Source organism: Corvus hawaiiensis, chromosome 3 (genome assembly GCF_020740725.1).
Source record: "Corvus hawaiiensis isolate bCorHaw1 chromosome 3, bCorHaw1.pri.cur, whole genome shotgun sequence".
Classification (NCBI taxonomy): Eukaryota; Metazoa; Chordata; class Aves; order Passeriformes; family Corvidae; genus Corvus; species Corvus hawaiiensis.
In genome coordinates this window covers 3,437,162-3,458,017 of record NC_063215.1, presented here as the reverse complement: position 1 = coordinate 3,458,017, position 20,856 = coordinate 3,437,162, and the positions used below count along the sequence as shown (strand labels likewise).

The following is a 20,856-nucleotide window of genomic DNA, read 5'->3' as shown; positions in this document are numbered from 1 at the left end:
CAGGATAGACAAAAGGAATTCTTGCTCCTCAGCCACAAGGGGCATTCACCTGTCCTGCAGTCCTGCACCACATCCCCGCACAGACCTGGGTAAAGAATCTGGAGTACAAAATTTATGGAACAATCTCTTCATCAAAATGTTGACCAGCCCTGTCACAGCATCCCAGGGCAGTGGTGGAGTCCCCATCCCCGGCAGGGTTTAAAAGCCATGTGGAGGTGGCACCTGGGGACATGGTTTAGTCCATTTCTTGGTCCTCTAGCTCTCAACAGCCCCTTAAATTCTTCCCGATGGGAAGCGCAGGAGCTCGGCTGGATGCAGAGGCTGAGCTCAGCGAGGTCCCTCCTGCCAGGAGCAGAGATGCAGGAATCCTGCCGGGAGCCAGGAGCCTGTGGCTCGGCACAGCTGGGAGATTGTGTTCCTGCAGCTTTTGGAATGATTATTACTTCAGGGGGACTTTGTTTATTTGCAGCAGCTTCAGCAAGGACAGTGCTCCGCCGATGATTTCACTGCCGGCCTGCTTCCCACACTGTCCCCATATTCCCATCTTCCCAGGATGCTGGATGTGCCTTTCATGAACTCTGAGAAATGTTGGCTCTGAAGATTTGCAGAGTTTCTGCACCTCAAACCATGAGGCAAATGAGATTCTGCTCAGGGTGGGCTGGAAATAGGTGCTGCTCTTAGTCAGGGTGCAGAACCCATCCCGCTGTGCCTGAGACATCCCAGTATGAGACAACCACCTCCCAGTTTAAGTCACTAATGGGGATTACCTCAGCCCAGTGCTTGTCCCTGATGGTCAAATTTTGCTGGTGATGTGCAAAGTGAATGAAAACACACGTCATGGGGAAGGAAAACGGGAAAAAACAGTGGGGCTCTAAGGGCAGGGTTAACTCCATGTCCGCTGCTCTGGACATCTCTTGGTGGGCCACAGGATGCTTTACATCAGGGAATTCAGCTTCATGGCACATTTGGAGATGCAGGGCTTTGTCTTTTCCCCTTCTCTTTAGGGAGGAGGAAGCTGTGGCTAAGATGGATCAAATGTGGTCATTCAGGCAGCCCAAAGCACGGGGTGCTCAGGTAGCAGCTGGGCACACAGGATGATTCAGAGGATGAGGTGTTTGAAGGAAGAACACCCATATTTTATACCAAATATCAGAAAAGGCACAAGGCAGGGACACATTTCAGAGCAGAACGCAATCTATGAGCATTTGGGGCTCACATGGGGCTTCTACAGAGTGGAACCCACCACACCTGCTAATGCAGAATATCCCACACCTCGTTCTTCTTGACAGCAGAGACAGGGCATTAAGGATCTGGTGATTTCTCCTTGGATTTCAGGACTCCACCTCTGCTCAAGCCCTGTGTGACCAAGAACCACCCAAACTCCAGATAATTGCAGAAGTTGGGGACAATTGTCCTGCACAAGTGTAGAGAAAGGTCTGATCCCATGCAGGTGTGGTATCTAGAGATGTCACAAAGACCAGGACCACGTGTGGACAGAGCTTCAGACACAGCATGTGAGTATTTGGTCTGTGTTGCTCCCTGCCCTTCCTGGGTGTGACAAACAATCACACCAGTTCCCCAAATATCCCAGCAAACAAAGGGAGAGTGGGAATGGGATAAACAGAAGAGCAGCATGTGTTGACAAGTCCCAACCAAGCCTGATCATTGCAAAGGCACCGCAAAGGTAGCAGGGAAAACCAGATACAGAAGAAAAAGTGACTCATAAAGTGAAATGCTTAGGAACAAATCTTTTAAATGTTTCCTGAACTAAAACTTCTGAAAGCTGCAAATCCCTAAAAATTCTGAAAGCTGCTCCTGCTTGCCATCAGCTCAGCAGGGATGTGGGGAGGTGAGCCCCGGCACGGGGCAGAGGGGGGAATTCAAAGTAGGGTGCTAAAGTCTGACACAGCCGCACTGCCTGAGGGCTGAGGGAGACAGATACAGGAGGATGAGATTCCAGCTGCTGCATCCAGAGCCTGGCACTATTTAATTTTCTCTGGAAATGGTGGAAGGAGTGCTTCCATGGTGGAAGGAACAGATGCTGCCTTGGAGACCTCCCTTGTGAGCAGGAGAAAAAGGAGATAGGAAAAGAAGAAGGAGAAGCTACAGAAGGCAAAGCCAGGTGTAGGATGGAGGATCCAGACTGTCTGTTCCCTCTCTTACTGTTTGGCCTGGGCCTTTGGAAGTGTTTGGGAAACTAGTCAAGGAAAAAAAAGAAGGCTCCATATGATTTCAGATGGATGCTCCAACTCTCTACCGATCGAGTCATGGTTGGACACCATGATCTCAGAGGTTTTCCAACGTCAACAATTCCTTGATTCTACTGGGAAGACACAAAGCACCTTTTTTCCATGTTTCAAGGAAAGACTCCTGCATCCATTTGAAAGGAAATGAACCAAATGACAACAAGACTGATGAAACCGGATCCTGATCTACTCCAAGGATTTGGTTCAGAGCAGAACCATGGGACCACCATGAGCATCATTTCCTCCATGCTGTAAACATGATGGCCCAGAGGAAACAAGGAGGAAAATGTAGGAAAGAAACAATATGGAATTCCCATGGGACAACCTAAACTTTCTTCCAGACTCTGTGAATTAATAGCACAGAGCAAAGAAATTGAAATTACATGGTTAAATATTATGGTTAATAACTATACCCAGTGCCCAAGAGGAGTGGCCACAATGCTGGGCCCTTTCCATCCTCATTGGATCATTTCTTCAAAAGTCATGTTCATATGGATAGAAAGTGGATGAAATCCATCTATCCTGCTCCAGTCAGTCTCCTTCCAAAAGTTCTGGTTTGTATGAATTCCCCTTGCTACCAGAAAAAACATATTTCCCCTGGGAAAATAACTTTTTCCAAATTTCTGCAAGTTTCTGTTGAAGATGGGAGAAACACTCCTTCAAGACTGCATAGAAATACTCCAAAAAAGCAGAGACATTTCCTTGGGAAGAAAAGGGAAAGAAAATGGAAAATAAAACCCCATACCTGTTTTAGGAAATCTGCTTATTTGTGCTCCTGTGTCTCTGCCATGAACTCCAGTGGAAGAGCCACCCTTACCACAGACAGAACTGCAGATCTCAGTGGCATCACGAGCAAATCTTTGCCCTCCAAGCCCCCAGCTCGCTCCTAGAGCCCTGCTGAAGGTTTTCCAAGTCTGGACAAAAACGAGGAGTTACCTTTGCTCCACAGATCTCACCTTTGGTGCTTTCACTCTCCCGGATGAGGAAAGAGCCAACTTTGTTCCCAGAAGACAACAGCAGCCGTTCAGCATCTTTTCTGCTCAGAGTTCTAAAATACCACCTGAGAGAGAGAAAAGGCAAAATCATGGCTGGAAAAGGAAAAACTCTAAAAAAATGGAATTCTTTCCAGTTAGTTCTTTCTTTTATCATTACACTGGGAAACTGAGGGTAGTTTTTATCACCAAATAGTTTTTTATCTGCTGGAAACTGGCAGTAACAGACTGTTTTGGGTAGATTAACACCAGATTTGGGTCACTTTGGGCTTGTTTCACAGCCTGGAAATCCAGACAGCACAAGGAGTAGATGGGATGTGCAGGATCCCATACACAGGAGAAGTTCTGGGTTTGGATACAAAGAGCTTTTATGTCTCAGCCACATTTCTGTGCGCTGCTAAATATTTGCTGAACTCAGTGACGGTTGTGTCCTTCCAAGAGAGATTGAAAGCAGGACTGATCATTTAGGGCTGAATGCCACAGAGGAGGATAACTCATGGAAAAAAATTCTCCTTCTGTTTGTATTATAGGCAAAATAAACTCTTCTGACTCCAGTCTTTCATTCCATCTTCCTTGCAGGGAGGCTGCATCTGGGCTCGTTAAAAAAGCAGCACTGTGGGTCTGGGCACTGGCACTCAGTTTTCCTGTTAAACTGTTGGTGTGGCCCTTGGCACATCCAAGACCTGGATCAGTGCACCCCATCCAGAGATTCCCAGTTTACACATGGATACCCTTTGGAGGGTGAAGAGGTTTAACACCATTTGTGTGGGTGGACTGGCCCAGTGGGAGCATAGGATGGTCCCTGGCAGTGCCACCATAACCCTTCTGTTGTCCCCCCCAAATCCTTGTTTTCCACAGTGGGTGGGACAAGAACCTTTGCCCACTTCCCCATAACCACCTCATCCTCCCTTTCCACCCCAATATGATGCTTAAAAATTTGTCCTGAGCTTTTGGGCGGCGTTGTTTGGGATGAGGAAAGACCTCCTGCCATCCAGCCCAGCATTGACATCTTCCGGCCATCAATAAAGCTCATCCTGGAGCTTGTTGAGATCCAGGGCACTGCACTCGTGTTCACCACTCAAAAGCTTTCCCACTTACTTTTCCTCTTCCAAACTGTCCACTTGTGCCACAAAGTTACTGGGGATGTATCCTTTCTTCCCAGTGCTGAGGGACTTTGCCAGCCACCAGTCCCCCTCGCTGCAAAGGGAGCAGAGGAAAAGGTGTGAGTGCCCAGAGGGGGTTTTGTGACAAGCTGAGGCTGTGAGGACGTGGACTGTGGGGTTTGAGCACTGCAGATGGACTCGGATTCCTTCATCCACTCTGCAGCTCCCTCTGGATTCCCTAGGATGGAAATCAGGTGTTTGGTGTTTCAGGGACTTGTGGAGGTGTCAGGCTCTTTCCATGAATGCTGAGCGACCACAGACCCAAACCTTTGCCACACACCTCAAGTGAGAGAAGGGGAATCTGGGTCATGGGGTTTATTTTGTCTCTTGAACAGGGGCGTTGAGAGTCCTTTTTGCTCCTTCCTTTGCCTTCCGGACACCCCACCTTACTGTCCCACTGATGACTGAGCCACCAGCCATGACCCAAAGCCATCCCCATGCAGGGGTTCTCCATCTCCCTGTCCCACAGGTCCCAGTCTACGCAGTCTGGGTGAGAAATGTCACCTCTTGAGGCCCCCTCACAGAGCAGCCAAAGACTGAGCAGCCCTACAGGGTCTGGGGCCCCCAAGCCCACCTATGCCCTGTTATGGACTGTGCCTCTTCTGTGGTGAGTTTGAGAAGTTGAAATGAAACCTCACAAGTCTCTGGCTCAGTTCTGTCCTTTCCTCTGACTACACCCAACCCACATCCTTTGCAGAAGCACAATCAGCACAAACACAGGACAGGAGCTGTTTTTTTCTCTTGTTGTTATTTATGCTACTTCTGCACCCACAGGCCCCAAGGTCCCAGTACCACTCAGGCAGGGACAATACCCAGCCCAGAGTATCTGTGACCCATGGAAGTGTCACCGTGCAGAGAGAAGAGGGCACCCACAGCCAAGGCACAGGCTTAGCTCTGGTTAGCTGCAAAGTGGTGGCTGACCCCAAGGTCCCCTTTCCCAGCCTCCCCATGCTCCTCATAGAACTTCCTTCCGGCAGCAGGTCACTTACTTGGAGAGGACCTGGAGTTTCTCCCCCTTGACCAGCTCCAGGTCACGGTCACTTGAGGCAGGAAAATCGTACAGTGCAACCACAAACAAGTGATCTGAAAGAAGAATTAACTCCTTTGAAGCCAGCCTGTTCCTTGAGTGGCTTGATGCACACCTGGGTGTATGGTATGGCATTTCAGCCCCTAAACACGGGGCTCTGTCACCCTCCCACCCCCAAATCCAACCTTTGCACCAACGCAGCTTTCCTGCTCACCCCAACCTCTGCTCAGGGATTAACACTGATTCAACAAAGCATTTCCTGTGCATGTATTTTTAAACACTGCAGAACCATTCCCCATTCACAAAACTCAGAGTGTCAACAAAAAAAAGGGGGTTGTGTGGAATTAGAGGGGTCATAAATAACCTGTCAGAGTTCAGCCTGAGTTTTACACTGTGGTAAATGAAAACTGCCCTAGCAACCTTTCCCAAGGTGGCTGTGGAATTTGACTCAAAATTATGAGTTTTTTAATTGAAAAAAAATATAAAGTCATTTCAGTTTCCATTGTTTGAGGCCTTTTCTAGGATTTAGCTCTCCCTGGGCTCGTGGTCTGTGGCCTGTGCACTGGGCTCATCCGGTATCTTGCCATCCCTCCCTCTTGCACACAATTCCTTGCAGATCATAGAATGAAGCATAGAATGGTTTGGGTTGGAAGGGACCTTAAAGATTATCTTGTTCCACCCTCCTGCCATGGGCAGGGACATTTTCCATTAACCCATTTTCCACTGTCACACACTGTTCCAAGCCATATCCAACCTGGCCTTGGACACTCCCAGTGGCGGGGCAGCCACAGCTTCTCTTGGCACCCTGTGCCAGAGTCTCACCACCCTCACAGAGAACAATTTCTTGTTCACGTCTAACACAAACCTGCCCTGTGCCAGTTTAAAACTGCTGACCCTTGTCCTGTCAATATCTGCCCATATAAAAAGTCCCTCTCTCTCCTTTTTATGAGCCTTGTCCACGTGCCACAATCCTCTGACACAGCCCGGGGCAGATCCTTGTGGGCTGGGGCTGAACCTCTTGGTTTGCACACCCGAGAGGTGCTGAGGTTGCTCTCGGGGAAGTGGTGCAACCCTTCCCCTGTGCTCTGCACACTTGGAGCTGCTGAAGCAGAATGGAGCAGCTATTTTGGGCCAGATCTAACTTTATAAAAAAGATCAGCACAAGCACAGGACCACAGAAATCCAACCATAACACCGTGGTGAAAAAGAAAAGGAAAGGAGGAGGAGAGAAAGAAGAAGGAGAAGGAGAAGAAGGAGAAGGAGAAGGAGAAGGAGAAGGAGAAGGAGAAGGAGAAAAAGGAGAAGGAGGATGATGATGAGGAGGAGGTGAAGAAGAAAAGAAGAAGAAGGAGAAGCAGAAGATTGAGAATAAGGAGAAAGAGAAAAAGAAAAATAGAATAAAAATAAAACTAAAATTTAAAGCAAAAAGAAAAGAAAAAAATAATAATAAAAGAAAATGAAAAAGAAAGAAAAAGAAAAAGAAAAAGAAAAAGAAAAAGAAAAAGAAAAAGAAAAAGAAAAAGAAAAAGAAAAAAACAAAAAAGAAAAAGAAAAAGAAAAAGAAAAAAGAAAAAGAAAAAGAAAAAAAGAAAAAGAAAAAGAAAAAAAGAAGAAAAAGAAAAAGAAGAAAAAGACAGAATGGGAACTGTGCTGCAGCAAGGCTTCAGCTTGTGCTCAGCCTAATTAATGCACTGAGAGCGATGGACAGCCTATTATTAGCATTTTTCAAAACAGCCTGTCAAGCCACTGTCTCTGGGTGACCTTTTCAAATAATGCCACCAGCAAGAGAGCCAGACTGGCCCTTTGTCACGGCAAGATAACAGTGTCTCTGGGGCAGCTTGGGTTCGTGTCTGTGCAAGGCCGGCTGCTGCTCCAGTGGCAATTTGTAAGGGAGGAGAAAGGGTGAGCGTGGGAGGAAAGGCAGCTTTGGAAAGCAGAGCCCTGAGCAGCTCCCTTCAGGCTTTTCAGAAGGAAATAAGAGATCCATGAGAGGTTCCAGCAGAGTCTCTCTCCCAGGATGGGGAAAGGATGATCAGTCACAAGGGAGAATGCTTTGAAGTCTGAAAATAGCTGGCACGGTTGGGGGCTTCCCCCTGAGGCAGCTCGAATTAGCAATGCACCCAAACTCTGTCTGCCTCCTTGAGAAAGTTGTTATCACACATCTGCTCTGACATGAAAGGGTTTGGGGCATGTGCTTCCTGCGAGGTGTCCACAACCAGCCTGCGATCCACACACACCCTCCTGGTCCTCTTGAAAGGGAAATAATGCAGTGATCACACTTGTGCTTGGAAAAATAGGAGCAAATGTGTAAATATCTTCAAGCCCAGAGTGGCTGTGTACTCCAGAAAATGAAGATGGAGTTTTGGTGTGGAAGGAACTGACGTAAGTGAAAATAAATGAAATTAAAAAGAGCAAACACAGCAAGGACAAAAAGGGTTTGTATGCTGAAAAAAAACTTTATCACCTCTTATCCCAAAATAGGCGCTGAGAACACTGCACACTAAAAATGAGCCAGAAGTAAAGCTCTCTCTGCCCAAGCCAGCAGGAGCTGCCATGCCAGGATGAAAGGGGCTCTCCCTGTCTCTGAGTCCATCACCCCACAAGAAACACATGGCTGACACTGCCTTGGCCTGTTTGATCCACTCAGGCCATGAGAGGCTCCGCAGCGGAGAAGCTGTTGGGTCTGCGAGGAGCGACTGCTCTGCAGATAAAGCTGCCAGCCCCGGGACTTTGTTTGGGAGCCAAACACATCCTGCCTCAGAGCTGCTGTCAGGAAAGTCTGATACCAGCAGGGTTTGCAGAGGCTGAGGGCCAGCGTGGTGGCTCAATAGGAATGATTCAACCAGTCCTCCCACCACTGGCCTGTCTCAAATGGAAGGTCTCTGCAACCGTCTTGTGGCGGTGAAGCTGGGCTGAGACTGTGCCAGGGTGCCCCAGAGGATCATCCATTGGTTTAGAGCCCTTTTAGGATGGCCATGGTGTAAGTGACACCTTGCAGGACACGTTGGCCAGCTGGGTGCACTGAGCTATGAGTTACTGCTGCTGGAAATGTGGTCAGCTTTCTGTCTCAGCCTGGCATGGCCTGGTTGGAATCACTGAATCAGTGAAGCTGGAAAAGACCTCTAAGGTCATCAAGTCCAACCATTCCCCCAGCACTGCCAAGGCCACCCCTAAACCATGTCCCCAAGTGCCACATCCACATGGCTTTTAAATCCTTCCAGGGATGGTGATTCCATTGCTTGGGCAGCCTGTTCTGAAGATTCATAACCCTTTCTGTGAAAAAAATTTTCCTAATATCCAATTTAACCCTCCCCTGGTGCAACTTGAAGCCTTCTCTTCCTGTCCTTTCACTTTTTACCCGGGCGAAGAGCCCAACCCCTACCTAGCTACAGTCTGTCCCCTCCTGTCAGGGAGTTGTGCAGAGCCACAAGGTCCCCCCTGAGCCTCCTTTGCTCCAGGCTGAGCCCCTTTCCCAGCTCCCTCAGCTGCTCCTCCTCAGATGTGCTCCAGATCAAAGTAAACATTTTTGATGAGAAATTTCAATTTCTCACTGAAAACTCAGCCTTTTCAGTAGAAATAACCCTTCCTTTTCCCACTTCTGCTCAAACCTACATTTCTGACACAATTCCTTTCAAACACAAAACCGTATCGGGAACAATAAAAAATGACCAAGAATTTCAGCATTAACTTTGAGATGCCGCAAAAGAGCTCAAGTTCCAGAGCATGATGAGCTTCCACCCCCTGAAACTCAGTCCCATTCAGCAAAATTCAAGTGAAGAGGTGGGAGAAGTTGTGGTTCCTCATCAGAAGGAAGGACCTCGCAGAGAGTTCAACTCCTTGTGTTGTTGCAGGTTATTAAAATGCCTGAGAACAGGCACCCAAAACAACCAATTCTTTCCATCAGTGGGATTTAAATCCAGCTGTGAGCAGCTGGCAGGGCAAAGGCAGGGGTCATTCTCCCTATTTTCTATGTCTTACCCATCCAAGGCAAGCGAACAGCAGCTCTAACATGGGTTGGGTTTGGGGCCCACCATGGGCCAGGACTTTGCTGTGCCGGGGGCTTTGGCGGTTCAGAATTAAAATTTTGACTCCACAGAGACCTAAAACCAGCCTTAAAAACTTTGTGATTGCTCAGGGAACAATGTTAAAATGAATGGGAGGCTCACACTGTGGAAGAACTACCTCCAGTGAAAAAAAGGATCGGTGGTGCCACGTGCACCACGTTGAATCCAGTTTTGCACTCCTTGCCTGGCTTTGTGTTACTTCCATGAGGATAAATAATGTCAGGAGCCGCTAGGCTTTTGTTAAAAATGAATGAATAAATAAATAAATAAATTCTGAGACAGGGGTGTGAAAGCTGGAAAGTGTGAAACAATTTCAACAACTCGAGATCAGAAAAAACCCAAACATTCAAAATGCAAGGAGACCAAAAAAACGCCCACGAAAATTAAAAAAAAAAAAAACAAGGGGAAAAAAAGGGTTGATTTTACATTACATGCCACACTTCCACAGCCAGTAATTTTCCCTGATTGAATTTTAAGTGCTCCCACAGGATTTAATTCATCTCTTTGAATTTTTTTTATATGAAGTGATTGCCTGGATTTTGTGCTTTCTCTTTCGATTCACTTGAATTGCTGTCATTTAGGAGAAGATCTCTGGTATCTCAAATACCTTGCATGGTTCTTATCAGCCCATTTTACCACAAAGGGCACAGTCAGATGTACCATCATTTCAGGAAATTCAGACACTGGCAGAGAAAAATAGGAAGTTTCCCAGACTGTCAGTGTGAATATTCCTCCAGAACTGGAACTGAATCTAATGAACAAAATTATTTTTGAGAGCTGAAAATGGCTAATACGGTACTTAATCCATTTTTTAGCATCTTTCCACTTCTGCCTTTGGGCATGAAGGAGAAGTAAAATCTGCCTCCCTGATCACAATTTCTGCTGTGACTCTGACCAGGGTGAAAAAACCCTGTGATAAAAATCCTGTGAAAAACTGTCACTCTCTGCTCAGCTGGGGAGGTAGGAGAGCATGGCCACTTGGAATTGTGCCATGAAAACAATTCTGCAAAAGAAAATGTGGTTTCTGGAAAAGTGGTATTTCCATGAAAACACACCCCAGCTCACGTGGCTGAGGAACTTCACCTCCCACAGATTTGATCTCCATAACAAACGCCGAACTTGAAGAAAATGTTGGCCTTGCAGGGGTTCCCGTGCTTGGACCATGGCAGGCACCCTCCATCATCATCCACAAGATCTAAGAAGACCTAATGCTGTCATTCCACCCACCCCATTTATTCACCACCCCTTTTTTCTTCCCTCATGCCCTGTCTCCCCTAATCCTACGTTTCCATCCACGTGAAGAACTTTCATGTGTTGCTGACTGCTTTCCTCCAAGCTTCTTCTATTTTTTCCCCCTCTTCTAATTATCTCTCTCTCTGTCCTTAATCTGCAGAACTTCTTTGATAAGAATACACACGAACTGCTGCTGAAGGCTGGGCAGAAGGAGCAGAGGGTTCCCTGCTAAAAGACACCATCTGTGATCCGCAGATAATTGCAGGGGTGGATGAAGCCAACGGCCCATCTCCAGGCAGGGGCTCTGTGTATCCTTATTTTGTGCTCTTCCCTTTCTTCTCCTTCTCTTTGTAGCCTCTCTGGGCTCTCTGATGCCTGTGATTTCCTCTGAAATTTTCAGCTGGCTGCATAAAGCATCCATGACTTGTCACACTGCAGACAGGGCAAGAGCAATCTCACGCAGCTCCAGTCTCAGATCTCCCTTTGCTCCACCAATCACAGAATTGGAAGCGACCTTAAAGATCACCTGCTTCCAAAGGAGAGGGAGTGATTTTCCCTCTTGGTTTCTTTGATGAGCAGGGGAAAGTTGGCAGCTGCAAAGACTTGGTCATGTAAACTGAGTTTTCTGAACCACTCTGATAAACTCCCTGTCAGGCATGGCTGCAGATACAGAAACCACACGCCTGTGACGTGATGGCTCGTCCTCAAACTCTGCCATTTGGGGACCACCACCCTGCAAAACCCCACGGGGAGGCAAAGAAAACAGAACCTTACCTTGTGCAGAGGCTTGGTTTAGATGAGGGTTGTTGATAACTTGTCTCGCCTGAGATAGAAATAGAAAGGAAAAAGGAGATATTTATTACTTTGCTGTGTTTCAGGAAGAACTGATTTCAGCTTCACAGACGAGTGGGAGTCTGGTCCAGAGACCACTGCTGGCAGTCAGCAGCCTCCGTGTCTGGCTCCACACGTGTTGTGATGGCCTTAGCACATTTTGCCATGAGGTGTTTGTAGCTGAATTAACAGAAAGCTGGAATAACCCTTGGCTTCCCTCTGAGTTAAAGCAGAAATCTGCTGCCAACTCATTCGGACCCTGCTCTATCCCATCTGATGCCAGATTTCAGACCAGTGAGGGATGAGATATGAATGGCCCAATTGAGAAATGGCAATTGCAGTATCATTTCAAGCAGAAACCCAGAAATATTGTCTGTCATAATTGTCCCAAGGCTCATGGAATATCCTTTGCTCAGGGTTACGTTCAGAAAACAGAGGCAGTGGCTATAGCAACAAATTAATCAGAGAATTGTAGAAATCATAGAGTATTTGATGGTCCTTGTGGATATCCACTCAGGATGTTCTATGATTCAATGATTCTGTGACTTCTGAGTTGGAAGAGACCCACAAGGATCATTGATCGATCTCCTGGCCCTGCACAGACACCCCAACAATCCCACCCTGTGCATCCCTGAGAGCGTTGTCCAAATGCTCCTGGAGCTCCGGCAGCCTTGGGGCAGTGCCCATTCTCTGGGGAGCCTGTTCGGTGCCTGACCATCCTCTGGGGGAAGAACATTTTCCCCAATATCCAGCCTAAATCTCCCCTGGCATGGCTCCAAGCTGTTCCCTCAGGTCCTGTCTCTGGTCACAGAGGGCAGAGATCGGAGCTGCCCCTCCGCTGCCCCTCAGGAGGAAGTTACAGACTGAAATTAAATAGCAACAAGTTACTGCAACTTATTGGGGCACACTTTTAAAATGCTGTCATGGTCCCTGGTTTGGTTTGGCCCTGCTGTGGGAGCTGTCAAACTGTCCATAGATCATTCCAAATGAGCTGGGATGGAACCACCTTGTTTTGGGGGATAACAGTTTGAAATTGGCCTTCACCCAAGTTCCAGCGCCAGCCTTGTGATCACTCCAAGGTGCCCAGTGCCTCTAGTGGGTGTTTGACCACTCCCAGGTATTTTTATACACGTGCAAAAGTGGTGAAATACGGACACAGAACTAAAAACACCTTGTGTTTTCTGCCTGCACCACCCTTTGACCCCTACTTAGCTGAAATGTGGGGTGGGGGAGCAGCTCATCCGCTGCCATTTCTCATTTAACTGGAAGAAATTTGGATTTCCCCTGACATGTGAGAGCTGAGTGCCTGTGGCAAAAAAATAAGGAATGGTCAATGATACTGTATTTACAGTGATACTGGCTCCTCTCCAGTGAGCTGGAGAGAATGAAATTTAGGAAAATAACATCTTCTTGGTCAATTTGACATCTGCTGTCATGAAAACTGGGCTGAATAGCCATGGGAGAACTCAGAAATTACACTAAAGGAGTGAAAAGCATCTCCAGCTGTCATAAAAAGCAATAACTGGCAATTCCTCCCCTCTCCCAGGGTTCGAGATGGTTTTCACATGAGAGTTGCACCTCGAGTTTGTCTTGTGCTGGCTGCTGGCTGCAGTGCTGTCAGGGGCAAGGAAAGACAAAACAATTTCATGTCCTCTGGACGGCAACAGAGGTGAAGTGACTTGCAGCGTTTAAACAAGGAGAGTGTCTTTTGAGGTCTCCTAAATCCTGCCCCGGTTCCTTCCTGCTCTGTGTCCATGCCAGCAGAGGCTGAGTGACCGCAAAGGGAGCAGCGGATGCCCAGCGTTTCTGATTGTCAGCTCACCCTGACACAGATTGGCTGCAGACCCTCTTTGCCGAAGCTGTTGAGGACTCACAGTGGTGAAGTTTCCATTGTGGTTTGCAACTTTGAATCTTAGCCTGAATCTGACCCATCTTGCAAGTCAGCAACATCAGCTTGGGTTTCAAAGTGCTGATGAGAAGATATTTCTAAGTACCAACATACTGTATTTTAGGGTTTTTTAATACACAGAGGTTCCTCAGAGCCCTTCCCACCCCTGTCCAAAAGATACAGGGATCAGCTGGGAGGACCAAGCTGCCCAGAGAAGCTGTGGCTGCCCCTGGATCCCTGGAAGTGTCCAAGGCCAGGCTGGACAGGGCTTGGAGCAACCTGGGATGGTGGAAGGTGTCCCTGCCCATGGCAGAGGGTGGAACAGGATGAGCTTTTGAGTTCCTTCCAGCCCCAATAATTCTGTGATTCTGTGATTCTAAATATTGCCTGCATCACTCCAGACAACAACTGAGCTGTGGGGGGACCCCAAAAGGACACAAAACTGCAGGCTTACCTGGAGTGGGGCAGGAGGAGGTTTGCCTTTGGTTTTTGGGTTGCCTCCAGAAGTGTGTTTCTCATTGGGCATCCGCTGAATTTTGCTGCCGAACAACCCCATTCTGGAAGGAAGAGCAGAAATTGTTTTTTAATGAGACTGCTCATGGGGAAAGGCACAGGCACTGAGGAAAAAAAGTCTTTGCATTCATGAAGAACAAATTGGAGAAGATCAGAATGCAGGACGATGGGACAGCGAAGAGAGGAGTCTAAAACCATCCTGTCTACAGTCCTCCTGCCACCCTGGACCTTGCGAACCCCACGATTTCTGTTCCCATGTGACTCTGGTGTTTCACACTTTGCAAATGAGGTTCAGACAGACACTATATGTCACCAGAGGAAAAAAAAAAGAGGCACAAATGACTGCTTTGGATATGTCCCCTCTCCAGTGTAGAGATCCCCATCTGATATCGAACTTGCTCCAGAGCCGGGGGATGCCAGAGAGATGAAGATGGGTTTATCAACAGCCTTGTGCTGAGCTGCTCAGCTGCACCAGGGCTTCAGGAGGGTCACACAGTCCCTGGCCCAAGAACGAGTCACCTCAGGCTGCTCAGAGCTTTCTGCAGCTCGTGTCCCTCCCACGCAGCAAGGGCAGTGCGCGGATGTGGCCGCGCCGTGCACGGAACCAGTCCCACTGCTCCTCATGTTTCAGCAGCACAGACTCGCACTTGGTTTGTCCAGGAAGCCACAGGACCTCTTCAACCCCTTGGAATACTATAAGAAATGTAAGGAATATGGTGTAGCTTGCATCCATCCTGCCAGTGAAGTGTGGGCTGAGGGCTTGTCTCATCCATCTGCAATACTCTGGTACTTTTTGATGTGCTCTGGATCCTCTCAGAAATCATGGATTAGGTTTCCCTATACCCTATGCACATCCCAGACCTGGACACCTCAAGGATCACCGGACACAAATGAATCAAAGCTTTTCCATGGATCATCATCTGGTCTGCATTAAGGTTTCCAAATTCGGGCTTGAGAACTGTTTGATTTCATCCTAGAAATGTAATTTCAGCTCTGGTCAGGAATCCAAGGATAATAATGGGTCTAGGTAGCCAAAATGGCCAAACTCTGCTTGGAGCCTCAAAAATGAAGGAGCAGATGAAGGCAGTGTTACTGAAGTGCAATATCCAGGGCCAAAGTCTGCCCCAGTCCCTGCTTTGAACCAAAGGCATTGGATGGTGTAGGCTACATGCCCAAAAAAACCCAAAATCCAAACCCTGAATACTCATAGCTGTGCAGAGACACATCGACTCCTATTCTTGCCAAAATACCCCAAGGTCTGCAGTGATCATGGAGGTTCAGGGACCTCAGGCCCAGGGACACCCCCAAATGTCAGTCTGGCACTGTGTCATGGTAGTCAGACTCCAACCGCTGTGTTCAGAAAAGCTCCCAGCAAACAGACTTACAGGAAAAAATATTCCAGTAAAAGCAACTTTTTTTTTGCTTTCTAGCATGAATCTAATATCTCAAAATCTGGGACTCTGAAATGAGGCTCCAAATGGAGCCATCACAATATTTTAAGGTGTTATTTTTCTAAATGTTTTCTCCTTTCTGCCTCATATCTGCCTCTTTATATCTGATAAAGAGAAAAATGGAAGGAAGTGGTGAAATATTTCAGAGTAGTCCAACATACATTTTCCCCCCATCCAAAACTTTTTCACCTCTGAGATTTCCTTTGACCTGAGTTTACAGATGGCCCATCCATCTGTCCCCAGGCCTCAGCTCTGCTCCAGGCACTGTCAGCACAGGCAGAGGGGGAGTTTCACCTATTAAATCAACCAGAGCAGCTCCTGCAGCAATTTCATTTTCCTTTGGCAGCCTCCAGGTTGCACCCAGGGCTTGCTCTGCTTAGCAGATCTGGCGGTGCAATGGCACAGGATTTATTAGGGGAACTTTTCCTGCTCCTCCCCTCACAACTTTGTGCCAGGACTTCTGATTCTGGATCGTGGTTTTTTGCCATGAGAGTGGCTGGAATTTTCTTTTCACCCAGGGACCAGAAAGATATCCTTTTAATTAAAGATGGATGATGGATAAGTTTTAGATATCACTCATTACCAACCATGAAAGACAGAAAATCCATCTACATGTTTGACATCGATCTGTGGTTCTTGTTACAGTCTCACTGGGAAGTCCTGGGATCTTTGATATACTCTGCTCCCAAATGAGAGATAATGTGGTCAATTGCCATGTTTTTGGCAGATTTAGGGAATGTGAGATATAGCACGAGTCCGCAATTTGCTTTGATTGTCAGTCAAGTCACCAGGATGATCTTATGAGAGAATTGATGGACCATCTACGGCATCATGGATGCATCTTTTGGGGTTTTCAGCTGCTCTCAATGTGTGATGGCAATGAAAGATATTCGGATCTTCAAATATATCCTCCCACACACATCCTCCCTCTCCCCTTCCGCTTTATGTCGGGCAGTGCAGTTCATCTGAACACAAGAACACCAGGTGCTCACGTAATTAATGGAATACATAATTAGTAATAATAATAATAATAAAAGTAATAGTAGTAGTAGCAGTAGTAGCAGTAGTAGCAGTAGTAGTAGTAGCAGTAGTAGTAGTAGCAGTAGTAGTAGTAATATATTTGCGATGATTTTGGGGCCTGCAAAGGGGTATAAAATGCTGTTGGAGACTGGACCCACTGGACCAACTGGTCTTCCAAGATGGAAGGCAGCTTCTGGGTGGGTTTTCACCCTGGAAGGGACACCTGCAAGACATCCAGCCCCAAGATGGGGAACACCCACTTTTGGGTGGGTGAGTAAAAGTGCTCAGACAAGGTCAAATACAGAGAAAAATCCTGAAGTAGCTCCATAGGCGCTTTGCAACTGTGAATTCTGCAGGGCCAAAGAATGAAAATCTACATTTCTAGCTGAACTTTCTTTTATCGTAATCCTTTAGTCACAGGCTGTTGACCAAATCTGAGACTAAGTGGAGTGAGCCGCATTTCGATTTCTTTGAGCAGTTCAGAAAGTGAGGAGCCTCATGACTCAATAGGTTATATATATATATAATATCTATAATATATATATAATCTATATATTATCATGACCTGGTGACGCTATAACCATTGCAATAGGTGATGGAGCTGCTATTTAGATATTTATTAGCCATATTTCTTGTATTGGCTATAAATCTAATCATAATCATCCACATCACCACCGTGTCCTACTTCTCCCACTGAGGCAAGAACCCTCTTTCACGTACTGTGGTACCCAGTCATGGCATTGGTGAGGCAGAATGGGAAAGTCCTGGAGGAATGTCAACCTCAGCAAGTCCCACCAGGGGCCTGTGGCTTCTCTGGTAGGGTTTGAGAGGAGTAGGGACCACAACTTGTCCTGTGCACCCCTGTGGGGACACTGCGGCCCTTTCTGCACCCTGCTGACACTGGAAACACCTCTCTGCACCCTTGCACAGGCTCAGCTTTTTCCCCATGCACGGGCCAGAGACACAGTCATGCAAAAGCAGCTCAGAGAGAAGAACAACACGGCCCACCTCAGGTCAAGCAAAGGTCACTCTCTCCCGCAAAGGTCACTCGCTCCCACCCACGCACAGAAGGGGTTTGAACAGCTCTGGGGATTCACAGTCCCTACAAAATCTACCAGTCCCACTCTCCCAGTTGCCTCCATCACCATTCTTCAGGCCAGCAGGTGTTTTGCAAAATCCCAAAATAGTCCTGCAGACAAATGTTGTTGGATAGAGAGAGCTGCTGGTTCCCATTTCACAGCTGGTGGAACCTTCAATTGTTAAAAAGTAATTCTGTTTTCAAAAATAAAGGCAGCTGAGTTGAACGTACGTTGTGCCAACGTGTTTCCACTTCGGATTAGTGCTTTTAAAAATTACCTTCACAAGAAAAAAACAAATGAGAAAAGACATTCAGAATAGTTCTCCCACCCTGTTTTTATTTTTTTTTTTCCAATGGAAAAGAGCACTGGGGAGTACACAATAACTCAGAAAAGCATAGAAATTTCCTTTTGTGAGTTTATAGTTTTTCACACCAAAAAATGTTGGTTTATATTTAATAACTGAGCGAGGGGAAACTGTTTTCCTCAAACCCTCAAATTTATAAAACAAGTTCTTTTTAAAGTGACCAGAAATCAAAGCAGAACACAAAGTTTTTCCATATTCTTCTTCATCAGGAGCTGTAGTGATAGGGCAAAGAGCAGAGGGTTTAAACTGGAAGAAGTGAAATTTAGGTTCTATATACAGAAGAAATTCTTCCCTGTGAGGGTGGGGAGGCCCTGGCACAGGGTGCCCAGAGAAGCTGTGGCTGCCCCTGGATCCCTGGAAGTGTCCAAGGCCAGGTTGGACGGGACTTGGAGCAACCTGGGGCAGTGGAAGGTGTCCCTGTCCATGGCAGGGGTGGGAATAGGATGATCTTTAAGGTCCATTCCAACCCAAACCATTCAGGGATTTTATTATTCTATATGCATAAAAAAAATTTAGCAACAAAACAGTTTTAGAAAAAAATGGTGATGTTCTTGGGGTGGTCCTGTGCAGGCTGAGGAGTTGGACTCAATGATCCTTATCTGTCCCTTCCAACTCAGGATAATCTATGATTTTATGAGTCCCCGTTAGCTGCTAAGTCTTGAGTAAAAAATATGTGACGCAGAGGTGCTCCTGGAAGAGCCAAGCTGAAGAAGCCAACAGACACCAGGACAAGGGGCTCTGTGGTGCAGCCAGCTCTGAATTAGTGTGGGACAGACATGAAGGGCACAGGAACACCGGATGCACGGGCAGAACCTCTAAAATGTGCTGAATGTCCACGTCAGCGGATGACAATGCAATTTTAGCAACCTTCAGAGGGGTAGCTGAGGGGGCATTTTGGCTACAGAGAGGCGGATGCAGGTGCAAATGTTCCTGCAGGAATGGGTCAAAGGGAGCTCTTCTGAAGATGATAGAATCACAGAATATCCTAAGTTGGAAGGAACCCACAAGGATCATTGATCCAGCTCCAGACCCTACACAGACACCCCAACAATCCCACCCTGTGCATCCCTGAGAGCGTTGTCCAAACGCTCCTGGAGCTCTGGCAGCCCTGGGGCTGTGCCCATTCCCTGGGGAGCTGCTCCAGTGCCCCAGCACCCTCTGGGAGAGGAACCTTTCCCTGATATCCTACCTAAAGCTCCCTGGACTCAGTTTCATGCCATTGCCTCAGGTTCTGTCATTTCAAACCTTTGCCCATCTCATTTTTACAATGAGCAGCCCTGCACCACCTACTGCCATTGGCTGCTTTCCTCTACCAGGGCAAAAGAGATCTGAAGTCATTTCTGATGTGAATCCAGCACTTTCTGCAAGAGGGATGGGGATGACACTGACAGACAGCCTTGGGATTGCATGGGGGGGTACAGGAAAGGAAACAAGACCAAATAGAGAAGAAAAGCAGAAGTCTTGGCTCATCATTTGCCTCAACCCCATGAAACTGCCATGGAAAAACAGGTTAATACCCAAGCAAGCCAATAGAGTTTCATTCTGAGGGCAGGTCCAAAAAAACCCCTAAGTTTACTGAAATCACAGAATGAGCCCCCTTTCCATCCAGATTCTGCGGTGGGTGCAACAAAGTGTTTTAACAGTTCACTAAGATCAGATATTTCAATTCATTTTAAAACTCAAGAACGTCTCTTTTTTTAAGAACATGTTTTTTAAAAGGAAATGGGTTCAAAAACCCTAAAAAAATTACTTTGAAAATGCAGATCTAGCCTATTATGAAGGGTTTTAAATGCTGAATTTCTCTTTGCAAGTCCTCCCCCATCCTGAAAGAATTGCTGAAATCACTTCACTGCAGATGCAATAATTTAAGTATTCCAGATTTGCATTTTTGCATCGGCGAGGAGCAAAAAAGTTCAGTAAAAGAAAAATTTCCTCCACTTCTCAGCACATCACAGATGCATTCAATTCTCTTTTCCCTCAAAAAAATAGCTTTTCAAAACGCTTCCTGACCTGGCACCCTTGGATCTCTTTGCAAGACACAAAATTGAAGAATTACTGAAGATCTTGGTGGATCAGCTCCTTAAATAAGAAGGAAGATTTGCTTTTTGCTACTGAAGCGGTTTTTGCTGTGACCGTTTTCTACTTCTGCTGGGTTTTGGTCAAGTCCTTTTTAGCTCATATTTTGAGATAATTTTCAGCTTTGTTGCTAAGAGAAGGTAAGAAGACAACTCAGAACCAATGCGCTGTGCTATAAAGAGCACTGAAACCATGAGCAAGGTCTTTCTCAGAGGCAGAAGGTAGAGGCTACGGCCACCATTCTCTGTAACACAGTGGCCAAACTCTGGCTGCCACACCCCTGGAAGGGTTCAGGGCCAGGCCGGATGAATCTTGGAGAAACCTGGTCTAGTGGAAAGTCCCTGCCCATGGCTTTAAGGTCCCTTCCAATCGAATCCAAACCATTCCGTCGTTCCATTACTCCAGCACTGCTATCTCTGTGAAGAGCTGGAGAGCAAGAAGCATCGTGGCTCTTGCTGGGGAGTGAAGCAGATGTTGGGTTTGCGTGTTGCGTCCTCGCTGAAGAACTAGGAATATCCTACTGGCAGTGTTCAGACCCATTCCAGTCCTGGTCTTTGATGGATACCAGGCTGTATTTGCGCATTGAGGACTCTCTCAAGCACTCTGGTCCATTTAAAAGGTCCTTGAGGAAAGGTGAAAAACCCCCAGGAGCAGCCGGGCTCTCCTTCCGAGGTGAGGTGCTGATGTTGGTGCTGGTCCCTCATAAAACCTCTCACACCCGAAGAACCCCAAAGTAGCTGTGGGTGCCTCCTTCTCCTGGCCCCACCCTTCTCCTTCCCCACTCCAGGGCAGCCCACCTCCCTGTCTTGGACCCTGTCCTGGTCCCAGTCTTGAGCAGAGCTGGTGTGGCCAAATTGTCTTGGAGGTATCTGTTCCCTGCCAGCCCAGGACAGACCAACAACAAATCTG

The 20,856-nt window shown here is 47.1% G+C and overlaps 1 protein-coding gene across 1 annotated transcript in view; it reads right to left on the bottom strand.

The window, feature by feature from the left end:
- Positions 1 to 20,856, bottom strand: part of BLK (BLK proto-oncogene, Src family tyrosine kinase) — a 44,124-nt gene that overhangs the window by 12,025 nt on the left and 11,243 nt on the right. Inside the window, exons 3-7 of the mRNA XM_048297522.1 lie at positions 13,899 to 14,001; positions 11,500 to 11,548; positions 5,391 to 5,484; positions 4,337 to 4,435; positions 3,203 to 3,306 (exon numbers count right to left, since the gene is read on the bottom strand). Of these exons, the coding sequence (XP_048153479.1) occupies positions 3,203 to 3,306; positions 4,337 to 4,435; positions 5,391 to 5,484; positions 11,500 to 11,548; positions 13,899 to 14,000 (448 nt within the window). The 5' untranslated portion in view covers position 14,001. The remainder of the gene's footprint in view (positions 1 to 3,202; positions 3,307 to 4,336; positions 4,436 to 5,390; positions 5,485 to 11,499; positions 11,549 to 13,898; positions 14,002 to 20,856) is intronic.